This window comes from Pyrus communis, chromosome 1 (genome assembly GCF_041283825.1).
Source record: "Pyrus communis isolate YQ-2024b chromosome 1, ASM4128382v1, whole genome shotgun sequence".
Lineage (NCBI taxonomy): Eukaryota > Viridiplantae > Streptophyta > Magnoliopsida > Rosales > Rosaceae > Pyrus > Pyrus communis.
Window position 1 is genome coordinate 22,726,980 of NC_142565.1, and position 22,483 is coordinate 22,749,462.

The 22,483-nt window shown below is 36.9% G+C and overlaps 1 protein-coding gene across 1 annotated transcript; it reads right to left on the minus strand.

The window, feature by feature from the left end:
- Window positions 1-12,218: 12,218 nt before the first annotated feature.
- Window positions 12,219-19,006, minus strand: LOC137719723 (uncharacterized). The gene is made up of 6 exons (XM_088698349.1): window positions 18,533-19,006; window positions 14,333-14,416; window positions 13,774-13,904; window positions 13,455-13,546; window positions 13,207-13,352; window positions 12,219-12,973 (listed from the first exon to the last, which is right to left on the minus strand). The coding sequence occupies exons 1-6, from the start codon at window positions 19,004-19,006 to the stop codon at window positions 12,836-12,838; spliced, it is 1,065 nt and encodes a 354-aa protein (XP_088554475.1). The 3' UTR covers window positions 12,219-12,835.
- Window positions 19,007-22,483: the final 3,477 nt, after the last annotated feature.

The window sequence follows — 22,483 nt, forward strand, 5'->3', positions numbered from 1 at the left end:
CGGTGGGTCACCCATCATGGGATTGCTCTCGCGCGCTACTCGCTTAACTTCAGAGTTCCGATGGAACCCGAAGCCAGTGAGCTCCCAAAAGGCCTCATGCTAGGTAAAGATGGGAATATACATATAAGGCTTGTAGGATCCACTCCCCTGGGCGATGTGGGATGTTACAGAATGTGCTACAATCTGGAAGAATTAGGATTGAGGCTTGGAAGACAAGGAATCAGAAATTAAAAGGAAACCTTATCCAATCTTATCTTATCCAACCTTATCCTTAACAAACCTTATCTAATCCTATACTATCCTTATTCTATCTTACCTTATCTCCAGCTGCAAGGAGGATTCCTTATCACATTCAACCACTTCTAATCTGATTTAAGGAGTCCTAAAACACTGCAAACAACTCAATCCTTTTCCACCACAAAGTAGGTCGTGCCCTAGCCCTATAAATACAAGTTATTGCCACAACTTTTAGGGGAAAAAAAAAAGACAGAAAAAATAGAGAGAAATAGAGGTGTGCCACAAACTTGGGAGGAAAGGAAGAGCCAAATCTGCCATCTAGGAGAGGGGGTGCCGAATCTGCCATTGCTGGAGCTTTTCTAGGTTCTTTCTATCCTTAGTTTTAGTTTCAATGTTTAAATTAGATTGTTTTTATTTAGTTATGACAAACATGTGTAACTAAATTTCTTTTTAACTAGAGGTGAATTCGAAGCCATGATCATATATTTTATATAAATTGATTACATCAAGTTATTGTTTCATAAAACATGAATGTGATTTACTTATCTATTTTATTAAGAACTTGTTCTTGTATGTTTATTAAGGATGCACACTTAGTTTTCATGCAGGGATTTGATGCTAGAATATAAGGGAATTTCACCTAATCGTTATGAACTTATATTTGCAAGTAGTAAAGGTCAGTAGTCATGATTGTGTTAAGTAAATACCTGGCAGGAGTATCATGTAGTTCATAGTTACGAATGTCTTGTCAATGCTTATGATTTTCACAAAACTTAATGATCTTTGATATATATCTCTATCATGATGTTCATATAGGGAATAGAACGATCCCTACTTACTCGTACTACGATTGCATAATTAAAGGGTTTAATTTGTGTGTTAGTTTCTACCACATAACAATTCTTCCAGCTTTCAAGCTCATTAAAAAAATCCTGCAATCTGGATCCTCGGTAAATCTCTTTATAGCATTATCCCTTGCAGACATAGTCATGAAAAACTAAACGTATAAAAAAATATATAAGTTAAAAGATTAAGCTCATGAACCACAAATTTATACAAGTATTAAAACCACAATTCAATAAACACAATGACAAACTAACTTGTAAAAGCAATAGAAGAAGAAGCCAAAGCAAACTTCTAAATAGTGCACACCTCTCTTACAAAACCAATAGTACTCAAATTAACAATAGGTCTTAGTTTAATATGGAACATACATTTTGTGAGAGCAGTAGCTACTGTTTATAATAGATCAACCTAATAATTCTCCTATTAGAATCACCATAGGATACCAACTATGAATCCAAACATATTATGAGTGCATCAACAAAATAGACTTCCAGTCCCACAAAGACTATGATAAGCTGAATTAATTCCTACAAGAATTAGCATAATTTTAAGTTTTCTAGCAAGTCTTTTCTATGTCAATTGAAACACTACGACTGGCTATAATATTCAGTTTCATACTCACATTCTAACATTCTCCCACTTGAGTATGAAACAAATTAATCACACAGCCTTTCATTTCATAGAAGTGAACACCAAGTTTTTTCAGTATGAAACAAATTGAAACACTACAATCGGCTGTAATATTGAGCGTACGTTATGTGTTCCTTGGCTTTAGTCCACAACAAAAGGGTTACCGATGTTATCTTCCATCCACTCGACATACATATGTCACTATAGATGTTACCTTCTCTAAAGACAAATTATTTTTTCCTCCCAACCATACTCCTTAGGTGGAGACAACCTTAATTGACGATTATGGCGGGTTCGGTGCAGTGGAAGTTTCCTCTGCTGATTGTCGTGCTAGTCCAAATGGGCTCCTTGGCCGAGATGGTGAACGCCCAGATGGCACATATGGCAATCCTGCTGGATCGAGAGACAGAGCCCAAGAAGGCAGAGCCCAAGACGGCAGAGCCCAAGAACTTGCTGCATCGAGAGATGGCATTCCCAAAAATCATGGCCATGGGCCATGCAACAGTGACAACTACTGCCCATACCGTGAAAGCCCAAGCTGGCCATGTAGCCGTCCAGTTATTGACAGCCCAAGTGGGCCTGATTTGGTAATGGGAGCTGTAGGCCTTGCACCGAATACCCAAGCTTTTGGGATGATTAATAATAACCCAAGTGAGCCTGATTTGATAGTGGCAGTTGTAGGCCCAAGTTATGGGCGTCCATAATTAAATAGACAGATGTGTAGCTCCAGTGAAGCAAAAAATGTCAACCCCCCCTATACTCCTCAAGAACGCATCCATGATCCAACGAGTATTCTTGAGGTAAGTTCTTACTCAGATAATATTAAACCATAAAATGTGTTACCTCTTCGACAAAATCGAGGAAAACCACCAGATAGGTACTCTCAAGAAGGAAAGGTGCAGTACCTCGTTGCAAACTATGTATCCACTCATCGACTCTCACCAAAATATTGTGCATTTGTTCAGCAAATGGAGACTATCAAAAAACCTACCATAGTGGAAGAAGTCTTGAAAGATCCGAAATGGATAGAAGCAATGCAAGTTGAGATGGAAGCATTACAAAAAAATAATACATGGAGTGTGGTTACACTTCCCAAGGGCAAGAAATTAGTAAGGTGCGTGTTCACTATCAAACATAAAGCAGATAGAATAATTGATAGGTACAAGGCAAGGTTAGTGGCCAAAAGATTTACCTAGACTCTTCGGGTACAGTACCAGCAAACGTATGCTCTCATTTAATAACTCATATATTTCATACATTTATACCATCCATTCCTAGTCCCCTTCTGATATTTTTGAGTTAAACTAGTTGCATTTTACCCTCTTTTGTGTTAGTGTGCAGCTAATCGTATTTGGGAGCTCAATTGAGGACAAATAAAGCAAATTGGTGCTAAAAGTGGAGAATTGAATAAGGATGCTAATGTAGACAAAGAATTAAAAGTGAAAATCAATATGGCTCTTTATAAGACCAATAACAAAAAAAAAAATGTGGGAATTAAACGCCCAATTACTGGGATGTATTGTTAATCTTTAACAACCTCTTTAACATCATAAAACCTAGCCTTTCAGCCACTTTTACACACACCTTTCATTCTAAGAGAATTTCACAACTCTAGTCACTATTTTTCTCTCTTTTCATCCACACTCAAAACTCCACCCATTCTATACACTACAACATCACCAAAGACTCATCCCGACAGGCTGTTCTTGGATAAGTTCAACATCAGAATTGCTTCAAGGGTTTCCTCTCTCTTTGATTTATGTTCACTCATGTTGTGTATTTCCAATTTCATCTCTGTGAACATGATGTGTAACTAAATTCATAGCTAGGGATTTCAATGTAGCCTTGCACAATTGACCCATGTTTTTTACGTTAAAGTATTCAATTCATCAATCTGTCTCTTGTTTCATTCACTGAACCTATTGTTAAATTTGTTTGTTGATTTTAATTTTTGATCACCATTGGGGTTAACTACAGATCATTTGATCAAGATTATAGTAAACATCATACTTAATTTTGGTAGACATGTGAATGAATGAAGAAAATGCTATGCAAACAACCTGCCATGTATTTTCTTCGGTTCTTTAACGTTTTCTTGCATGCTAAAGACCCTTAATTTGAAACCGAAGTTGACCATCCCAATTAGGTTGTTAATTAAGAGAATTTGAACAAAACCACACATCATATGGCTGATCATATATATGTAAAACGAACTATGCAAAACAGGTTGGTAATTGAATACGGTTTAATTTTATAAACATGGAATTGGTTTTGTAATGGTGAACTCGAAATCCCTGGACCCATCCTTATTGTTTCTCAATCAGCATATCAATCACTGTTACATTTTTCTTGCATTTTTAGTTATTTTCATTAACAACACAAAACCTATATTCAATTTGTTATTTTCATTATTTAGGTAGGGTTCTTTTCAAGCCAATAATTTATAGAGGTCTAATCAGTCCCTGTGGTTCGACACCCTTACTTGTGCCATTATACTAACCATATATTGCACTCGGAAGGAACACAACACCGTTGCAAAAATGAATACCATTAGAGTTTTATTGTCTCTTGCTGCTAACCTCGACTGGCCTTTGAGATAGTTTGATGTAAAAAATGCATTTCTGCATGGAGGTTTAAGGGGAAGAGGTGTGCATGGATTTTCCATCAGGATACGGCGTTGCAAACTCCTAGCTACAACTAGAACTCCTTAGCTAACACTTTAATGGAAGAAATAAAGGTTTTTCTCGAGAAGGTTCTGAAAGAACGACTGCCTGAGTAGCCCAAAAAAGTCACAAAATTTTCAGAATTAGGTTGGAAAAGTGTGTAGATTTTGGAAGGCATTGTATGTTCTCAAACAGCCACCCAGAACGTGGTTTAAGCGGTTTACCTAGGCAATGAAAAGTAACCTTGGTCATTATATATGTGGATGATATGATTGTCGCAGGTGATGATACAATTGAGATTGAACAGTTGCAAAGATACTTGTCTTCTGAGTTTGAGATGAAAGACCTTGGGGGACTTAAATAGTTCCTAGGGATTCAAGTTGCTAGGTCTCACGAAGGAATATACCTATCACAATGGAAATATGTATTGGATCTTCTGTCTGAAACTGGTATGCTATGGTGTAATCTAGTGGATACACCTATTGTGTAGAGTCATCACCTCACAATCTATTAGGATTAAGTCTTGACAAATAGGGAGAGACACCAAAGGTTAGTAGGACAATTAATTTACCTATCGCTCACAAGGCCAGATATTGCTTACGCAGTAAGTGTGGTGAGTCAATTTATGCATGCACCTAGTGAGGATCACATGGCAACGGTTATGCGAATATTGAGTTACTTGAAGGGATCTCCAAGGAAAAGACTAATGTACATAAAGCATGGACATATGGAAGTGAAAGGGTACACAAATGCAGATTGACTGGAAATATTACTGATCAGCGATCCACTCCAGGCTATTTTATGTTTGTAGGTAGTAATCTTGTAACTTGGAGAAGTAAGAAGCAGGATGTGGTGGCAAGGTCTTTGGCAGAGGCTAAGTATAAGGGAATGGCACACGGTAATTGTGATCTTTTGTGGCTTCAAATTCTTCTTACTGAGATAGGGTTTAAGCTTAGAGGTCCTATGCTGTTGTACTATGATAATCAAGCAACACGAGAGCTAACAAACAATCTGGTGCAGCATGATAGGACTAAACATGTTGAGGTGGATAGACATCTCATAAAGAGAAACTAGATGTTAAGTTGGTTGACATTTTGTTTGTAAAAACAGATGAACAGTTAGCGGATGTTTTGACACATGCAGTCTAGGTTAGGAGGTTTCAAGATTCACTCAACAAGTTGGGCCTAGGAGATATCTATGCTCCAATTTGAGGGGTAGTGTTGGTGTGAGTCAAAGTTTTAGGTGGAATAGGAATGTATTTATATTTCCTCGTTTGATTATAATTCCCCTTAATATTCCTTGTACCACAAGGTGAAGTTGTGTATATATTACCTCCTAATAGGAGAAGAATAATAAGAAAGATTTGAAACTCTGAATTATAGTTTTATCTAACATCTCGACCGTTCAGGCTATATCTTGCATCAATAGCATCTCTGGGTCACTAACCTCTTGTTTTTAGTTACAGAATGAAGAACAAGGGGAAGATAAAATTTGCACCTAGGAAAAAAACTAATAACGATTATTATTGGGAAATGTAATTTCATTTCATTTGAAAATAATAATATTACAATGAGAGTATATATACATGTAAAATTAACACATGTGCAAAGTAAACCAAGCCTAACAAACTAAATGTCCTAAGAAATACTTAGCCTCTAAGTTTTATCCCTTGAGGAGACATTTACAATTTTATCCTTATTATTCCCCTCCAAACTAAACTGAGGAATCTGAAGAGATAGTTTGTCTCTGAGAAGAAGGAACCGAGGCTTGGACAAGGACTTGGTACAAATATTTGCAACTTGATCTTGTGTGCACACAAAATGAACTGGAACTTGCTTGGCTAATACTTTCTCCCTTATATAGTGATAATCGATCTCAACATGCTTGGTTCATGCATGAAAAATCGGATTCTTTGCCAGTGAAATGGCAGAGATGTTATCACAACATAACTGAGGAAGAGCAGGAGGAGAATAACCAATGTCAACCAACAACTTGGATATCTAGGGCAGTTCAGCTGTAGTATTAGCAAGAGATCTGTACTCAGCTTCTGTAGATGATCTTGCTACGGTTGGTTGCTTTTTAGCACTCTAACTGATGATTGAATTGCCTAGAAAAAACACAGAATCCACCAGTCGATCTTTTGTTTAATGAACATCCTGCTCAATCAACATCTGAAAATGCTTTAATTATCATGGTTGTAGAACTGTTAAAAAACCACAAACCAAGAACAATGGAACGTTTAACTAAGGATTCTTTTAACAGCTTGAAACTGAGATACCCTGAGACTATGCATGTACTAACACACAAGATTCACAACAAAGCTTAAATTAGGTCTAGTCCATGTAAGGTATTGTAATGCACCTACCAAAGACCTGTACTCAGTAGCATTTTCAAGAAGTGGAGCTTCATGATCCAATTTTTCAATACTAAAAGGAGTTGCACAAGGTTTTGCCCCATCCATGTGTGATTTTTACAGAAGATTAAGACTGTATTTTGATTGGTTGATGAAAATCCCAAATGATGATCTTTTAACTTCAATTCCCAAAAAGTAATGTAGAGGGCTAAGATCTTTGATAGGAAACAAATTCCTGAGTTGTGCAATAACTTTTTGACATGCTTCAGAAGATGGACCTGTCACTAAGATGTCATCCACATAAACCAGTGTGAATACTAAGTGAGGATCCCTTTTAATTAACAGAGAATGATCATTTTTGGAACCAATAAATCTTAAATAAACTAGAGCACCATTCAGTTTTTCATGCCAAGCTCTAGGAGCTTACTTGAGTCCATACAAAGATTTGTGAAGATGACAAACATGGTGTGGTTTTGTGGAGTCCTAAAAGGCAGGAGGTTGTTGCATAAACACATATTCAATGAGTGTACCATGGAGGAAAGCATTACTTACATCTAATTGGTTAATCAAATTGACAGGCAAGAGTGAAAAAGAATTCTGATGGTTACTGGTTTTGCCACAGAACTAAAGGTCTCTAAATAGTCCAATCCCTCTTGTTGATTGAATCCTTTTGCAACTAAGCGTGCCTTGTATCTGTTAATGGATCCATCAGACTTTCTTTTGACCCTAAATACCCATTTACACCCTACAATGTCGTGAGAGGTTGTGGAAGGAACTAAAGACCATGTCCTTGTACTTTGAAGTGCATTGTACTCTTCTTGCATAGCTTGGCGCCACTGGATGTTTTGATGATTGCAAATAGGTATGAGGTATATAACTTGAAGATACATGTGTTGAGAGTGGATGCTTTGTTGCATTAAGGGCCTTAGGTTTGAATATGCCTGATTTGGACCTTGTCTGCATTGGATGAGTGTTTGAAGAAGGTAAGGGATTTTGTAGATTTGTAATTTGTAAGTCTGAAGGTGGCAACTTTGTAAGAATAGAGGTTGATGACTAAGATAAAGATAATGCAAGAGGTGAGGAGATTAGAGGTGTTGGTGAAGAAGAAGATGGTGAAAGAAGATGGGATGTGATGATGAATTAATGGAGTAGGTGTGGTTATGGAAGTATATAATAAGTGGTGATATGGGAAATTGGACTCATCAAATAGCACATGCATGGAGATATAAACTCTCTTGGTGACAAGATCAAGACATTTATAACCTTTATGATGCAGGCTATATCCCAAGAAAACACAGAGTTTGCTCTTTGGATGTAACTTGGTAGGAGAATAAGGTTGTAACCAAGCCAAAAGCTCTGAGTGTACTGTAATTAGGTAATCGCTTTAACAATAACTCCCAAGGTGAAGACTTTGATGCAGTTGGTAGTCTATTAATGAGATAGATGGCAGTGGCAAATGCATCAACCCAATATAAATGAGGAACCTTAGAAGCTATCGATAAAGTCCTAGCAGTTTCACCAAATGCATGTGTTTCCTTTCTGCACACCCATTTTGCTTGGGAGTATGATGGCAACTAAGTTGATGTTGAATACCATTATCAACTCAAAACTTGGAAAAGGTAGTACTCATGTATTCACCACCAGAGTCAAACCTTAATGCAATGATCTTAGTACACAGAGAATTTTCAATAGTATTCTTGATTTGCACAAAGATAGAGAACACCTCAGATTTATATTTCAAAGGAAAAAAACCAAGTATATTTGGTGTAATCATCCATAAACAATACATAAGATCTAGAACCATTGAGAGAAGACACAGGTGTTGGCCCCCAAACATATGTGTGAATGAGTACTAGGGGCTTACCTGTAATGCAAGTAGCTAATACAAATGGAAGTCTAGAACACTTGCCTAATGCACAATTTGAGCAAAATGACTTATTTTGACTATGTAAAACTGAGATACATGATTGAGTGACCAATTTATTTAAAATCTTAACAGAAGGGTATCCTAACCGTTAATGCCACTCTTTACTTGAAGCTTTAATAGTTGCAGTTAAAGCTTTAGGATTCACAGCATGAGACGAAGATGGATGAAAGGGGTAGAAGCCATCTTGGACATGACCTTTAAAAAGCATCCTCCCCGAAGAAAGATCCTTCACAGTGAAGTGAAAAGGATAAAGATGCATTGAGCACCAGTTATCAAGCAAGAATTGATTGGCAGAAAGTAGATTGTGCTTGAGATCAGGTACATGAAGAACATTATGAAGGAATAATATGTGAAAACAAGTTCATTTGAGCAACGTCTATGCATGCAATTAACAATTAAAGACGGAATCATGCTTGTATGCACTCAAAAACAAAACTTTACCCATGAAATTCAAGGCTTGGTAGTTGTGGTGAACCAAGACTCAACTCAAATCTTAAAGAAAAGAGTTGAAATTTTTTTATACCTTTGAAGCACCTCTTTGCTTAGCAAATGATATTCACCCATGTGAGGGCCTTCTTTCCTTAGTCTCCTTGCTCCTTGGCTCCATGGATGTGGATGGAGGAACTTTGCTTCTTGGCTCCATGACTTCTTGGATATGAATAAAGGAATGGATTCTCCAAGTTCCCGATAAAGGGAACCTTTAAGTTTCCACACCAAGGAGAGCATTGAGGAAGATATGAGTGACCTAGGAAGAAATGGATGCTAGTCCATTCTACCTAGGGTGGCCGGCCTCCTAAGAGAAGAGAGAGCCTTTTTGTGTTTTTCTCTTTTCTCTCTAGAAAACCCTTAATGAGGGAATGGGTTATAATTTCCGTTCTATAGCCACTTACATTGAGTGGCATAATTGAAATTAAAACCAACTCTCCCTCTATGGCCGGCCATGTGGGTTCATTGGGCTTTCATGCCCTTTGTGTTTTCAAGTTGTCATACAACTTGAGTTATTAGACTTGATATTCGAAGCCCATTGGGCCTTGAGGCCCAAAACTAACCCGAGGTCTAAAATGAACTTATTCGTTTGATTAATTAACATATTAATTGATCCTAGCCATAAATAATCAAACCATTTAATTATCCAACCATTTAATTATCCAACTCTCTACCTTACTCGATGTACGATCCATTAGGTTCCTTTTCGCGAGGCAGTGGGCGATTAGAACTCTTCAAATTGATTGTGAATTGAAACTTACTTTTCAATTCTCCCTTTAGGGATTATACACCTTTAGGACTTCTACAAACCATGAGTGACACCTAGCAATATGTCATGGCTACCCAAGCTAATCAGAAGAGGTGGAGAACATATTCAGTTTGGGATTAAAATGCAATACGACATTTCTTAATACAATACTCTTGACCACAATGTTTGATTTGATAGTTTATTCATGTCTTCTATCCAATGTGATTCCCTTACTTATATGATTACCTTGAAAGTGATTTGGAATGAATTCCTAAATCTCATTCATACTCTGGCAAGAGATTCTTAATCATATTATAGAGTATTCTTCCTCAAATGGTTTGAAGGTTAGAGATCCCTTGTTGTGCATTCACTTGCCTCCATGGCTAAGTGGCTTAACCCTAACTATGCCAGGGACACCCTTCGACGAAGTGACTTTGACATAGTCAAAGATCAAGGACTTAACCATAAGACAACTATGATGCCTCAGGTTAAGGGACTACTTTACATTATCCCAACCATGAGTTTTCATGTGACATGAGTATGAGAACTCCTTGTTGATTGCATTTAGTGGACTCATTCTCTATTGAGCATCTACATGCTTGTCTTGGTGTCAATCATACCAATGACTCGAGACCAATCGCGCTCTCTAAGAGAAGACATAACACATACTGATCTTAACGGACTGTCAATGCCCAATTGGCAATCCTATGATCAGGAACGTTTTGGATATGTATACAAAAGAGAATGGTCTCATGAATCTAACTTCTTTAGATCACATTCTCCCAATTACATATTCCTTGGGACTTATCGTTTAAGCATATAACATGTGAAATGTCTGTAAAGTATCATCATATGATTGGCTTCAGGGCACATTTCCAACACATTATGCAATTGAAAATTATAATTGGCAGCAGGCAAATTAGAAGAGCCAGAGTGAGAAATAGGTAAACCTTTTCCATCGCCAATATAAACTTGTTCTGGACTTGTATTTGCTTTTGGAATTTAAAGATCGGCATAAAATTTGGTCACATGATATGTAGCCACTGAGTCTACAAGCCAAGTATGAGTGGAATTAGATGTGTTGGCCACCATTGTAGAGTGAGAAGACTTGGCACTATAGTTTGCATTCATCCGTTGAGGGCAATCCCAAGCTTCATGTTCAAATTGTCTACAAATTTAACAGGAGATTTTCTTGCCAGGGTATTGAAAATTGTTGCGACCTCCACGATTGAAATTCTACCTTTGATTATTGTTACGATAATAATTATGCCTCTGATTGTTGTTGTTGTTGTTTCGAAAGTTGCCCCAATTTTGATTATAATTGTGATTCAAATTGTTACGATCCAATCCACAGCCTTGATTGGAGAAATTTTGAGAAGTAAAGGCTTAAGAGTTAGGGTTTATGTTTGGTGGTGTAGGAAGAATACCAGCATATGAAGAATAAGCCTGAAACGGTGTTGCAGAAGAAGCTTTCTTGCGATTATTAAGTTGAATTTCTTTGCTCAGAAGCAAACCATGAAGTTCATCAATAGTTGTAGAACCAATTTGAAATTGTATCGCATCCACAAAGGAATCAAATTCAGGAGGCAAGCCATGGATGAGTAATAGATATGAGTTCAGAATCCTTAACTAGAGCCTGCACTTGCAAGAGCATTTGCAATTTCTTTAATTTGTTGCAAGGATTGAGCGACAGTGGATTCACCTTTTGTAAGATTGCAAAGACAAGATCGGAGCTCATGAATGCGTGATTGAGAGGTGGTGGCAAGTCTAGATCCCAATTTTGCCCAGAGTTCACGAGTAGATTGTAATGCCAACGTTGTAAGGAATCAATGATTCTGAAAGCATTAAGTTGATCCAGATGAGAATGTTTTGATCATTCTCAAACCAAGTCACAAACTCTGGATTCAATGTAGTAGTGTGATTGCCTAAAACATCGAGGAGAAACTTAGGCAGTGCTGCCATGGATCCATCAACCAAACCCATGAGATTATACCAACAGAATATTGGAGCGAAAGGAGCACTCCATGTCAATTAATTGGTGGTAGTAAGCTTAATAGGAACCATAGAACCTATGTTCTAAATCGTGATGGAGGTGATTGCAAAAGAGGTTGAGGAATTAGGGCTTGGAATTGCTGAAATTGTCGAAGGAGAAAGATGAACGGGAGACGCTGTGGCCGATGATGAAGAAGTAGAAGTCGCCATGGCCAAGATTTAGGGTTAGAGGTCGACGATCATAGAAGACGTTAATCGAAGAAGAAGATCAGAGCGAGAGCGGGATATTGGATTGAAAAAAGTAGGTCGTTAGACAGAGAGACCGTTGATACCATATTGGGAAAGGTAATTTCATTTCATTTAAAAATAATAATATTCCAATGAGAGTATATATACAAGTAAAATTAACACGTGCAAAGTAAACCAAGCCTAACAAACTAACTGTCCTAACAAATACATAGCCTCTAAGTTTTATCCCTTGAGGAGACATACAATTTTATCCTTAATAATTTTGCGTGAAACAATGCCTGACCACACGCTAGAGAGAGAGAGAGAGAGGGGTACGGAATAACATACAACAAACGCAAAGTCGCGCTACATATTCACATCACGAACTCTGTGTAAACGGGTTCCAAAAACAATAAGATCATCTTGATACAAGCATTCACAAAGAAATCCAAATTCGCCCAGAGAAAATGTGTGTTCCATTTTTAGTTGTATACTGAGATCCCACGCGCCCGCTCCAAAAGGGTTAAGTTTGGTGGTTGTTCCTTCATGTTAGCCTAATCTTGTGGACTCCTAGCCTCCCAGGATCCCGGTTTGTCGCATACAACTTCATATGAATCCATAAATTGTACCATGTTATCGTGTAAATAGTCTCCGACGATATACCTCTCTTGAGTCTTTGGTGGTTTTGCAAAACCAATATCGTCATCTATGGCAGTCCGTTGTAGTCAAACGTCGCAGTAGTTTCTTAGCCACACAGAAGCAGATTTGAGGATACGAAGTTCACCATTGAGGAGATCCCGAGCCATTTGCCGTCGGATATAAAGTCTTTCACATGTAATGGGAGAACTTACAAGTCCCAAAGACTATGCATACACTCAAGAAGCACATAAAGGAGTTAGTACATTTGTTGTCAGATGCAACATTATGTTACAACATGTCAATATGCGTATGCTTGAGAATTCCTTGATTCAAAAGAACTGTAATTGGTGTATGCTCTCGTGAATATTAGCATTATCATAGAAAATAATGAACTCTTGTTTAACTTAGCTTAGGCAAGTTCTGTAAACGGAAGGGGTAAAATACCTAGCATCTTTACCATGATAGATGCATCATAATCCTCAGCTAATCGGGTTAATTTTGATAACATCTGATGTGCTTTAATCTCTCCGCTGCTGTTTGTTAAAGGACGTCGAGCCAATCGACCATCATGTTCTGTAGCTTCCTTGGCCAGGTCACTAAGTTCTGAATATTAAGAAACTATTTGCAGATGGGTCACAAAGGTAAAATGAGCTCAGAAGCACATCAAGCAATGCATACGAGTAAGGTAACATGAAGAGAACACACCTTGAGGAGAGGTGCAACATAGAACACGAGCAAATGCACGAAGTGACTCTGGAATTCCTTTCCCTTTTCCACTAGCAGACCTAACTTCCCTATGTCATCATACAGTTATTGTAAAAGATTTTCATCACAAGTTATCAAGTCGTCACGTGGATAAACGCATTAATTAAACAAGACTGGATATGGAACAAAAGAAGCAGAATATTTGGTGACTTCACATATTACCACTACATTCGGGGGACAAGGACCATCACGTAGGCAAAGGAACAAAATGAGGGGAAAAACAAAAAAGGAAATAAAAGAGATACAGTGCATCACTACGATAGCGAAAGAATCCACTGAAGAGTCGAAACAATTGACATCATTACTGATTGGTCTGTGATGTCTCTTCAAAAGTTCCCACTTCATTTCACGAAGTACATCATGATGAGGTATATTGCCCTGGATCTGGACCTGAAAATAGACCATAGGCATCCCTAAACATTTACAGATTACATATATCAAAACCATCATCTAAAAAGAAATGATGTAGAACATGTATTCAATATCTTACTAATTAACATTGGGTTGCAGAATATTCTTGTTTATCGAGTCTTCAGCAAACTTACTGAACAAAGAGATTACAAGTACTCAACTAAATTGCAATTACTATGCTCCCATGAAAGACATCCAACTTATCAAAGAGGTTCTTAAGCAAGTGCTAGATCAAAAATATTCTTGTTTATCGAGTCAAAGACAGAATAGTTTTGTTACCAAAAACAAACTTCTAGTCAAAGTGTTAAATCAAAGTAAGAAGTGTGAACTAAGTAAGCTACAGAAAGATTTTCCCAACATAACAAAGCGATCATTGTGACTAAAGGAAGCTGAAATCCAAGACTGACCTGGTCGTGAATGTTGTATGAATGTGTAAACCCAAAGTCCAGCAGCAGGGTAGCATTTGAAAATTTTCCGTATCTTATCAGTACCTATACAAATAAATTGAAGTCCAGAGTTACAACTTTAAACAATCACTTCTGCAACGTAACCATAGTCACAAACTGCTCCACAGGGTGTTGCCATGTACCTTCCATTCAAAATATATAAATGCATAATAGGGAAGTTAGTGAAAAGAAAATACATACTGTAAGTAAAACCCCAAACTTCAGTAATTTCTAAATATTAATTCCACATCATATCTCAAACAATATTGTGCTTTTTACTCTAACATAGACCCTATGTGCATGTGCTGTGATCCGTTATCTGTTAACAAACAATGACCACCAAGGAATAAAAAGTTTCGCAAATTTATTTAAAAAATACATAAGAAATTAGCAGAAGGTCATGAAATCTCAAACCCAAATGAGATACATCTAAATCGAGTATGAGTAGTCTAGAAAAACTGTGCATCACTCTTCTTCAGTGAATTTTGACCATTTCCGGCCAAGGTAAGCCTCGAAATTGGTCCCTATCATTGTAGATCATGTCTAGGTTCATGATTGGTAAGTTTTTGGGTGGTTTTGGTGGTGTAGGAGCTCAGAAAACACAAAGGAAGGTCACTGATCATTATGAAAGTTTCCAATCCGTGGTGGTTTGGCCACTTTCCAGCCATTTTTCCAGTCAACTCCGATCTCCATTGGGCCTCCTAAGGGTATGAATCTCTTCTCTACATTTCTAACTTCAAAATGGTTTTTTAATCATCAAGTTTGGTTAAGTATTGAACTAGAAAGTAGTTAAGAAAGTTGGGAATAAATTTCCAGATTTCTGGAAAATTTGGCTGATGTGATATATAATAGCACTCAAATTAAACCCTCTTTTTGACAATTGTAGTATAGATATAGTAGGGATCGTTCTAGGCCGGGGATTAGGAGGGATTGCTAATCTAATGAAAACTGACTCAAAGATACAAAAATATGCTTAAAAACACTTAAACAAACTCAAAGACTCTTAACTAAACTTATATGACTCAAAACAAACTCAAAAGACTCAAAACAACACAAAACAACCAAATAGACTCAAACTAGACTCTAAGACTTAATTTGGGCGAAAATAGGTTTGGTTTTGACTCAAAATACTCAAAAACACTAATTAGGACAGATTTGACACAACTAAATAAAGGGGATTGGGTTTTTGACGAATTTAAGATAAAAACAAGTAACTAAAAGACTTAAATAGGATTTGGACGAATTTGGGAAAAACGATGGATGATTAGATAGCTAGAGGGTCCTTCTCCACACATGACACACTTGCATACAAATTGATTTCCAGTTGCTTTTCGATAAACCATGAACCTCAACACCCCAGATTAACCGTGACATCACTAATTAACCCTCAGATTTTCCTTAAGTTATTGGATTGGATGACATCATACGACAACCCAAAGCATTCTTCAAAAGTTCCCTACATGACATCATAATAGAGATACAATCAAAGATCATTACGTTCAATGAAAATCATAAGCATTGACAAAGCACTTGTAACTATGACATCATGATACTCATGCTAGGAATTTACTTAACATGATTGTGAAAACAACCTTAACTACTTGTGAATATAAGTTTGTAACGATTATGTGAAACTCCCTTATATTCTAGCACCAAATTCAAGCATGCAAATTAAGTGTGCACCCTTAATCAACAAACAAGAATAAGTTATCCATCAAACGGTTAAGTAAATTGCATTCACAATTTATGAAATCACAACTGAAATTAATCAATTCATATTGCAAATATAATCATGGTTCAAAGTCTCCTCTAGCCAAAACAAAATTAGTTCCTCATGTTTACAACAAAACAAAGAGAATATAAATTAAACATTGAAAACAAAGATTGAATACACCTAGAAACGCTCCAACAATCCAAGTTTGAATGGCCAAAACGTCCAAGGCTTCTCCTCTCTTCTTTCTCCTTCTTTGTTGCGGCACAAGGGTGTTTGGGTATGAATTATGGTGATGGATGGATAGGTTGGATGGTGGTAGGGGATGGATGATGGCTGAATGAATGGAGAGAATGAGAGATAATTCGTATCGATGTGTATGGATGTCTCCAGTCCCCAATATGTGCGGCAGATTGTGTTTATATAGAAGGAGAAAGGTTAAGGCAATAAGTTATTAATTTGGGAAGGTTTTTAGTTCCAAATCCTCAAGGAAAAAGGGTAACAAATCAGAATTCTAAGAGGAAAAGGAAAGGAAAGTTGCGGCATTGACTAGAATAAAAGGGGAAAGAAGATATATGGCAGATTTTGGAAGAAAAGGGTAAGAAAGGTGCGGCATAGACTAGGATAGTGCAAGGAATCTTTGGTTTGTGTCCTAAAATGCATAAGATACCTTCAAAGTTGCTGGAACTTAGGGATATTTAGGATTAGGAAAGGTCAAACAAAAATAGGAAACCTTGGCTTAACTTTCCTACTTCAAGTAGGAAACCTTCTTTGACTAGGAATCCTTCTTTGATTAGGAATCCTTCTTAGATTAGGAATCCTAACACCTTTAGGTCTTCAATTTCGTCCATTCCTTTTGCTCCAAGCATAAGCTATCCATTCCAAGCCCAATTTTGCTCCAAAATGCTTCAAAATGCACCCTTTTGCTTCCTTAGCCATATGAACCTAAAAACACACGAAAATAGCTTAAACTACTAAATTAACTATGAACTAACAACATAAATGTATGAAAACAAGCCAACTAAGTCGCCTAAATATGCTCCTATCATTGGCTGTGACCATTTGACCATCTTTAGGCCATTTTTCCAGCCAACACCGACATAAACTCCGCTCCAATTTGATATGGATTTTTTCTCTACATTTCTAGCTTTAATATGGCCCTTGAATCATTGAATTTGGTTGAGAATCGAGCTAGAAATTAGCTCTGAAAGTTGGGATGAAATTTCCTAGATTCTGGAAAACTTGGACCCGTGGCCATTTGGCCACTTTCAGACCATTTCCCCGGCCAACTCCGGCCACTTTTTGACTTCAAACTGGTACAAACATGTTCCCCACATTTCTAGCTTCTAGTTGGCTTGTGAATCATTGAAATTGGTTGAAAATCAAGCTCGAAATAAGCTCTTAAAAGTTAGGGGGAAAATCACGACCCGAATCCGCCCTCCGTTTTCTGAAATTCGATCATTTCAACATAGTTCTTTTATTAGCCGTACTTTGTATGAAAATGCGTTTATACGTTAGTACGTTACACATTTATATAAATGGTTTCGTTTTTAGGCAAAACGTATCGCAAGGACTCTCGATGCTACGAGACGGGTTCGACTTGACAACATGATTTGTGAGTGGGTCTTTTCCTTTTTATACTATACTAGCCTCTCCGCACGCACGTGAGGCATTTTTGCATCACGGGCACTACGCGCCTCTAAAGGTATATTGTGTTAGTTTTTCCCATTGTAATTGTCAAGATATACTTTAAATGTATTGTGCAAAGAGGAACTTTTTTTTTTTATCATGCACATCCTAAAAAGTTATCATGTTTTTCATTTTTACTTTGCGTAAAGTAATGATTTAAATTTATTCATGCACTTATCAAACAACATGCGATTTTAGATGCAAGTTCCTACCTAAAGCCCATGAACAATAGTAAGTATATGTAAATAAAAAAAATAGTAGATGACAACATTAAGTACTCGTAGCAAACTACAAAACAATTTAAATGTCAAAATATAAATCCTACATAACAATATGTACATTATTCACAATACTCATAGAGTTTATATGTCACTGTTTCTTCTGAAAAGAAAGTTTACATATTGACATCAATGCTGCAATTTCCACCCATTTGTTCATGATTGATGCTTCAAATTTTCATTGCCAATCTACAAACGATAGTGAGAAAATTAAAAATCAAATAAAAAGAGTTAATTGATAAGTGAGAAATGCATACTAAAAGGTTATCGTTAATAAAGTTGTTACCTACTAGGAATCACCATAATTAGCTGGAATGAAGCAAGACTTCTTTGTATACTACATTCCGTGTAAATACACCTTGTTGGCCTACTATGGAGCCATTTTTTTACTAACACGGTTGTGGTTGACTTTGAGACCCCCCTCGATAAAGTCACATATAATTATCCATGGCTAAAGACATGATCTGGAAGGTAAACGCCTACATGTGGTATTGTCTGACCTTGAGATTTGTTTATAGTGATAGAGAAACTTAGTTTCACTGAAAACTGCTTTCTTGTAAGTTCAAATGGAAGCCTAGCAATATCAGTATTTTTGAAAAGGATTTTTGGTAAGAAAACTCTGGAACCGGCAAATTGTCCAATTAGAATTTCAGCATCAATAAGATTTCGATAAGAACTACGACACAATAATCTTGTACCATTGCACAATCCCAATTTTGGATTAATATTCCTTAAAAGCATGATTGGAGCACCTCTTTTCAGAGTTAACTTATACGGAGGCAAACCATTAAGTGAGATTGAATTCAAGAACTCTGGTTGATACAAATTACTTGTGTCATCCTCAACTAAATCAAATGAATACATTGTCTCTTCTAAACCCGGAAACATATTGATTATCTTTTCATTCAACATATCAACGTCTTCATTTGTAGGAGTTACCACTGCCCTTTCGACCATGTAGGTTGCATCATTTATATGATCCTCTAAGTCAGGGAAGATTTTGGCAATTAATTGATTAATGGAATGCTCACTCTCCTATGGTATCACCATGCATTCAGGTAGTTTTACCATATCATCCATAATAACATCTTCATTCTCATCACCAACACGAAGTAAAAATTCTGAAAATTCACGATCATTTATGGATCTCATGTTTTGTTTGAGTTTTAAAATCTTTACCTATGACCAAAATGATGCCTTAGCAACACTTGCTTGGATTAGTTCAGACTTGGTTCCTTTCCGGATTGGATTAGTTCAGACTTGGTTCCTTTTCGGATAACAGGAAGAACTTGTCGAAAATCTCCCCCAAATATCATTATCTTCCCCCCAAATGGTAAGTCAATATCTGTTAAGTCTCTGAACGTTCAATCGAGTGCTTCAAATGCATGACGATGTGTCATTGTTGCTTCATCCCAGATAATTTCCTTTGCCTTTTGTTTTAGCTTTGCTAAATCAGATTGCTTACCGATTGAACACATCGATGATGCATTGAGGCTAAGTGGTATCTTGAATTTAGAATGTGATGTCCTCCCACTGGGCAATATTGTAGCTACTATTCCAGATGATGCTGTTGCTAATACTATATGCCCTAACCTTCTCAAGCTTGCTAACAATGTGGGATATAAGTAAGTTTTTCCAGTTCCACTGGGACCATCCATAAAAAAAGTTGTATTATCCGATCGTTGAATTGCACCCATTATTATGTTAAACGCACTTCTTTGGTCATCATTTAAGCATTCAATTGCATTAAGATCTTGTTGGAATACTTATGGATATTTCATCTTCAATACATCTTGTCATTCCTGAACTTGATTCATTTCCTCTTGTCATTTGGGGCAAATCAAACTCGTTTATACTGTTATTAAATTGAACTAAAAGTATGTTCAACTCACGCACGAGTCTATCGATAGCAAGTGTGGGAGTTATGTTAGTCATGGAAACATAATCTTCTATCATGAATGGATAGAACTCATCCAGTAACCCTCGAACACCAATTGGTGTACAATATACCAATATGGTGATGAATAATCTTCTTAAAGCCAAAGGCATCTGAATTGTGGAGGCCTCTAACAAACATTGTCGAATACTGTCATCTCTTTCTAACAAACTCGTTGTTCTGTTGCCTGCTGAAATGTTGGATGCAAAACCCCATTAACTATTCTCAAGTTTGTGAAGGATGTTGGTCCTCTAACATGATTAAGAAGAATCCGAAGGTAAAATTTTTCGCCTTCAGCAAGTTAAACTGCATATATTCGCCCAATAACCTTGTTACGATTCATTCATTTAGACCACTTTCTTTGAGCTTGAATCCATCTGTAATGTGATGGGATCTCCATGTATAAGTACTATCACGCTTCTGCATCCACATGATTAAGTGTAAAAAATTCAGTCAACATTGTCTTTCTTGTACTCTCATCATGTAGAATATTTGTTATGCTCTCGTCGGCACGAAACTGAACTTGGTGCATATTAGGAAGATATATTTGCAATCGCTTAATAGATGGGTAAATTCGATTAATAATGAACTTGAATATCTTCCATAATGCCTCTGGTGTGCAAACCCATCTTGCATCCTGAAATTGCTTTATTTCATCGTATTCATGATCTGATTGCACTTCGACTGTCACTCTATCTCGGCCTTTGTAAACATACTTATATAAGTGCTTAACACTTTTTATGCTTGCACAAATTTCAACATTGATATGATAATCATATCTTAACAGTAACCATGGATTATAAGGAATGACCCAACTATTATCAACCATTATGTTTCCTTGTCGATCAAGTGAGACGGGCAATCTATTTCCTCACCTTTGATAAATTGGATACGATTCACTCCTTTAAACAGTGACTGGTGCAAATGGTTTGCGAAACTTTCTCTTACAACTCCCATTTTTCATACATGGAGATTGAGGATTATGAATCCCACACGGGCCATGAATCATATGCTTTAACACCACATTATAAAGTTAAGGCTCTACATCTTCATTTGGTATTTCAGCTCTAACAATTCGGTCATATTCATCTGGGTTGTTGATCTTATCATTTTCATCTAACACCACCACCATATGCACATGTGGAAGACCACGTTTCTGAAACTCAATAACGTATGCGTAAGCAACAACACTGCCCAATACCCCCTTTTCAATAATGTCTTCTTTTAGTTGCTCAAGTTTTGCACGAAATACTCTAGTGAGTAAGTCAGGGCAATCTTGTGGAGTTTTTCCAGCGAGTAATTCCCTTTTGATTTCTTCCCAACATGGGTTACATGTCATGGTAATAAAAAGATCTGGCTTTCCAAATCTTTGAACCAGAGTCATTGCGTCTTGACATGGTTGGTACATGTCACGTGGGCTTCCAACAAATGATGATGGTAAAATAATTCTACGTCCGATGCTACTTGATAATTTTTTATTTTCAATTAGCTATTGATGCGAAACTTATGTGACACACAAATTAAACCCTATTTGTGACAATTGTAGTAATGATGTAAGTAAGGATCGTTCTAACCGGGGATTAACTAGGGGTGCTAATCTAATTTGAATTGACTCAAAAACACAAAAACTTAAAGACTCTTAACAAAATATGGGGGGGATTGAGTTTTTGGACTAGATTAAATAAAATGCACAGATTCTAATTTAAAACAGATAGTAAAGATGAATGTGATGAAAATATGGATTGAATGCTAGCTAGAAGGTTCTTCTCCACACATGTTACACTTGCATACAAGATTGATTTTCAGTTGGTCTTTCGATAAATTATGAAACTCAACACCCCGGATTAATTAGGTCCGCTTAAACTAACCGTCAAGTTCTCCTTAAGTTAATGAATTGGATGGGTTTGCGCAACGCAATTCACAACATTCTCCAAAAGTCCTTTACGTGAACAGCACAATAAAGATACAATCAAAGATCATTAAGCATCATGAAAACTATAAGTGTTGATGAGGCCTTCGTTACTATGAAAAGCATGAAACTAGTGCCAAGAATTCATTTAACGCGATTGTTTATAAGCAACCTCCACTACTTACTATTAGGTGAAACTCACTTATATTCTAGCGTCATATTCATGCATGAAAATTAAGCGTGCACTCTCAATAAACATACATAAATAAGTTATCAATCAAACATTTAAACAAATTGAATCCACAACTTATGAAATTCCAACCAAAGGTAATCAATTCATATTGCAAGCACAAACATGGTTTCGAATCACCCCCTAGCTAAAAGGGGTTTAGTTCCTCATACGTACAAGACAAAGAGAATTGAAATTAAACATTGAAATCAAAGAAACACCTAAACATTCCAACAACTCAAACTTGAATTGTATGAACGTTTAGGCCCTCTTCTCTTCCTCTTTGTTGCGGCACAAGGTCTAAGGATAGGTTTTGGGTTGGTGTGAAGTGTTTTGGAGGGATGGGGAGTGGTTGGAGTG

Coding starts and splice junctions, on each gene's coding strand:
- LOC137719723 (XM_088698349.1), bottom strand. CDS start 19,006: ATGGTCGAAAGGGCAGTGGTAACTCCTACAAATGAAGACGTTGATATG. Junction 14,417..18,532: donor AAGGTCAGACAATACCACAT/GTAGGCGTTTAC, acceptor TTATTTGTATAG/GTACTGATAAGATACGGAAA. Junction 13,905..14,332: donor CATACAACATTCACGACCAG/GTCAGTCTTGGA, acceptor GTCTATTTTCAG/GTCCAGATCCAGGGCAATAT.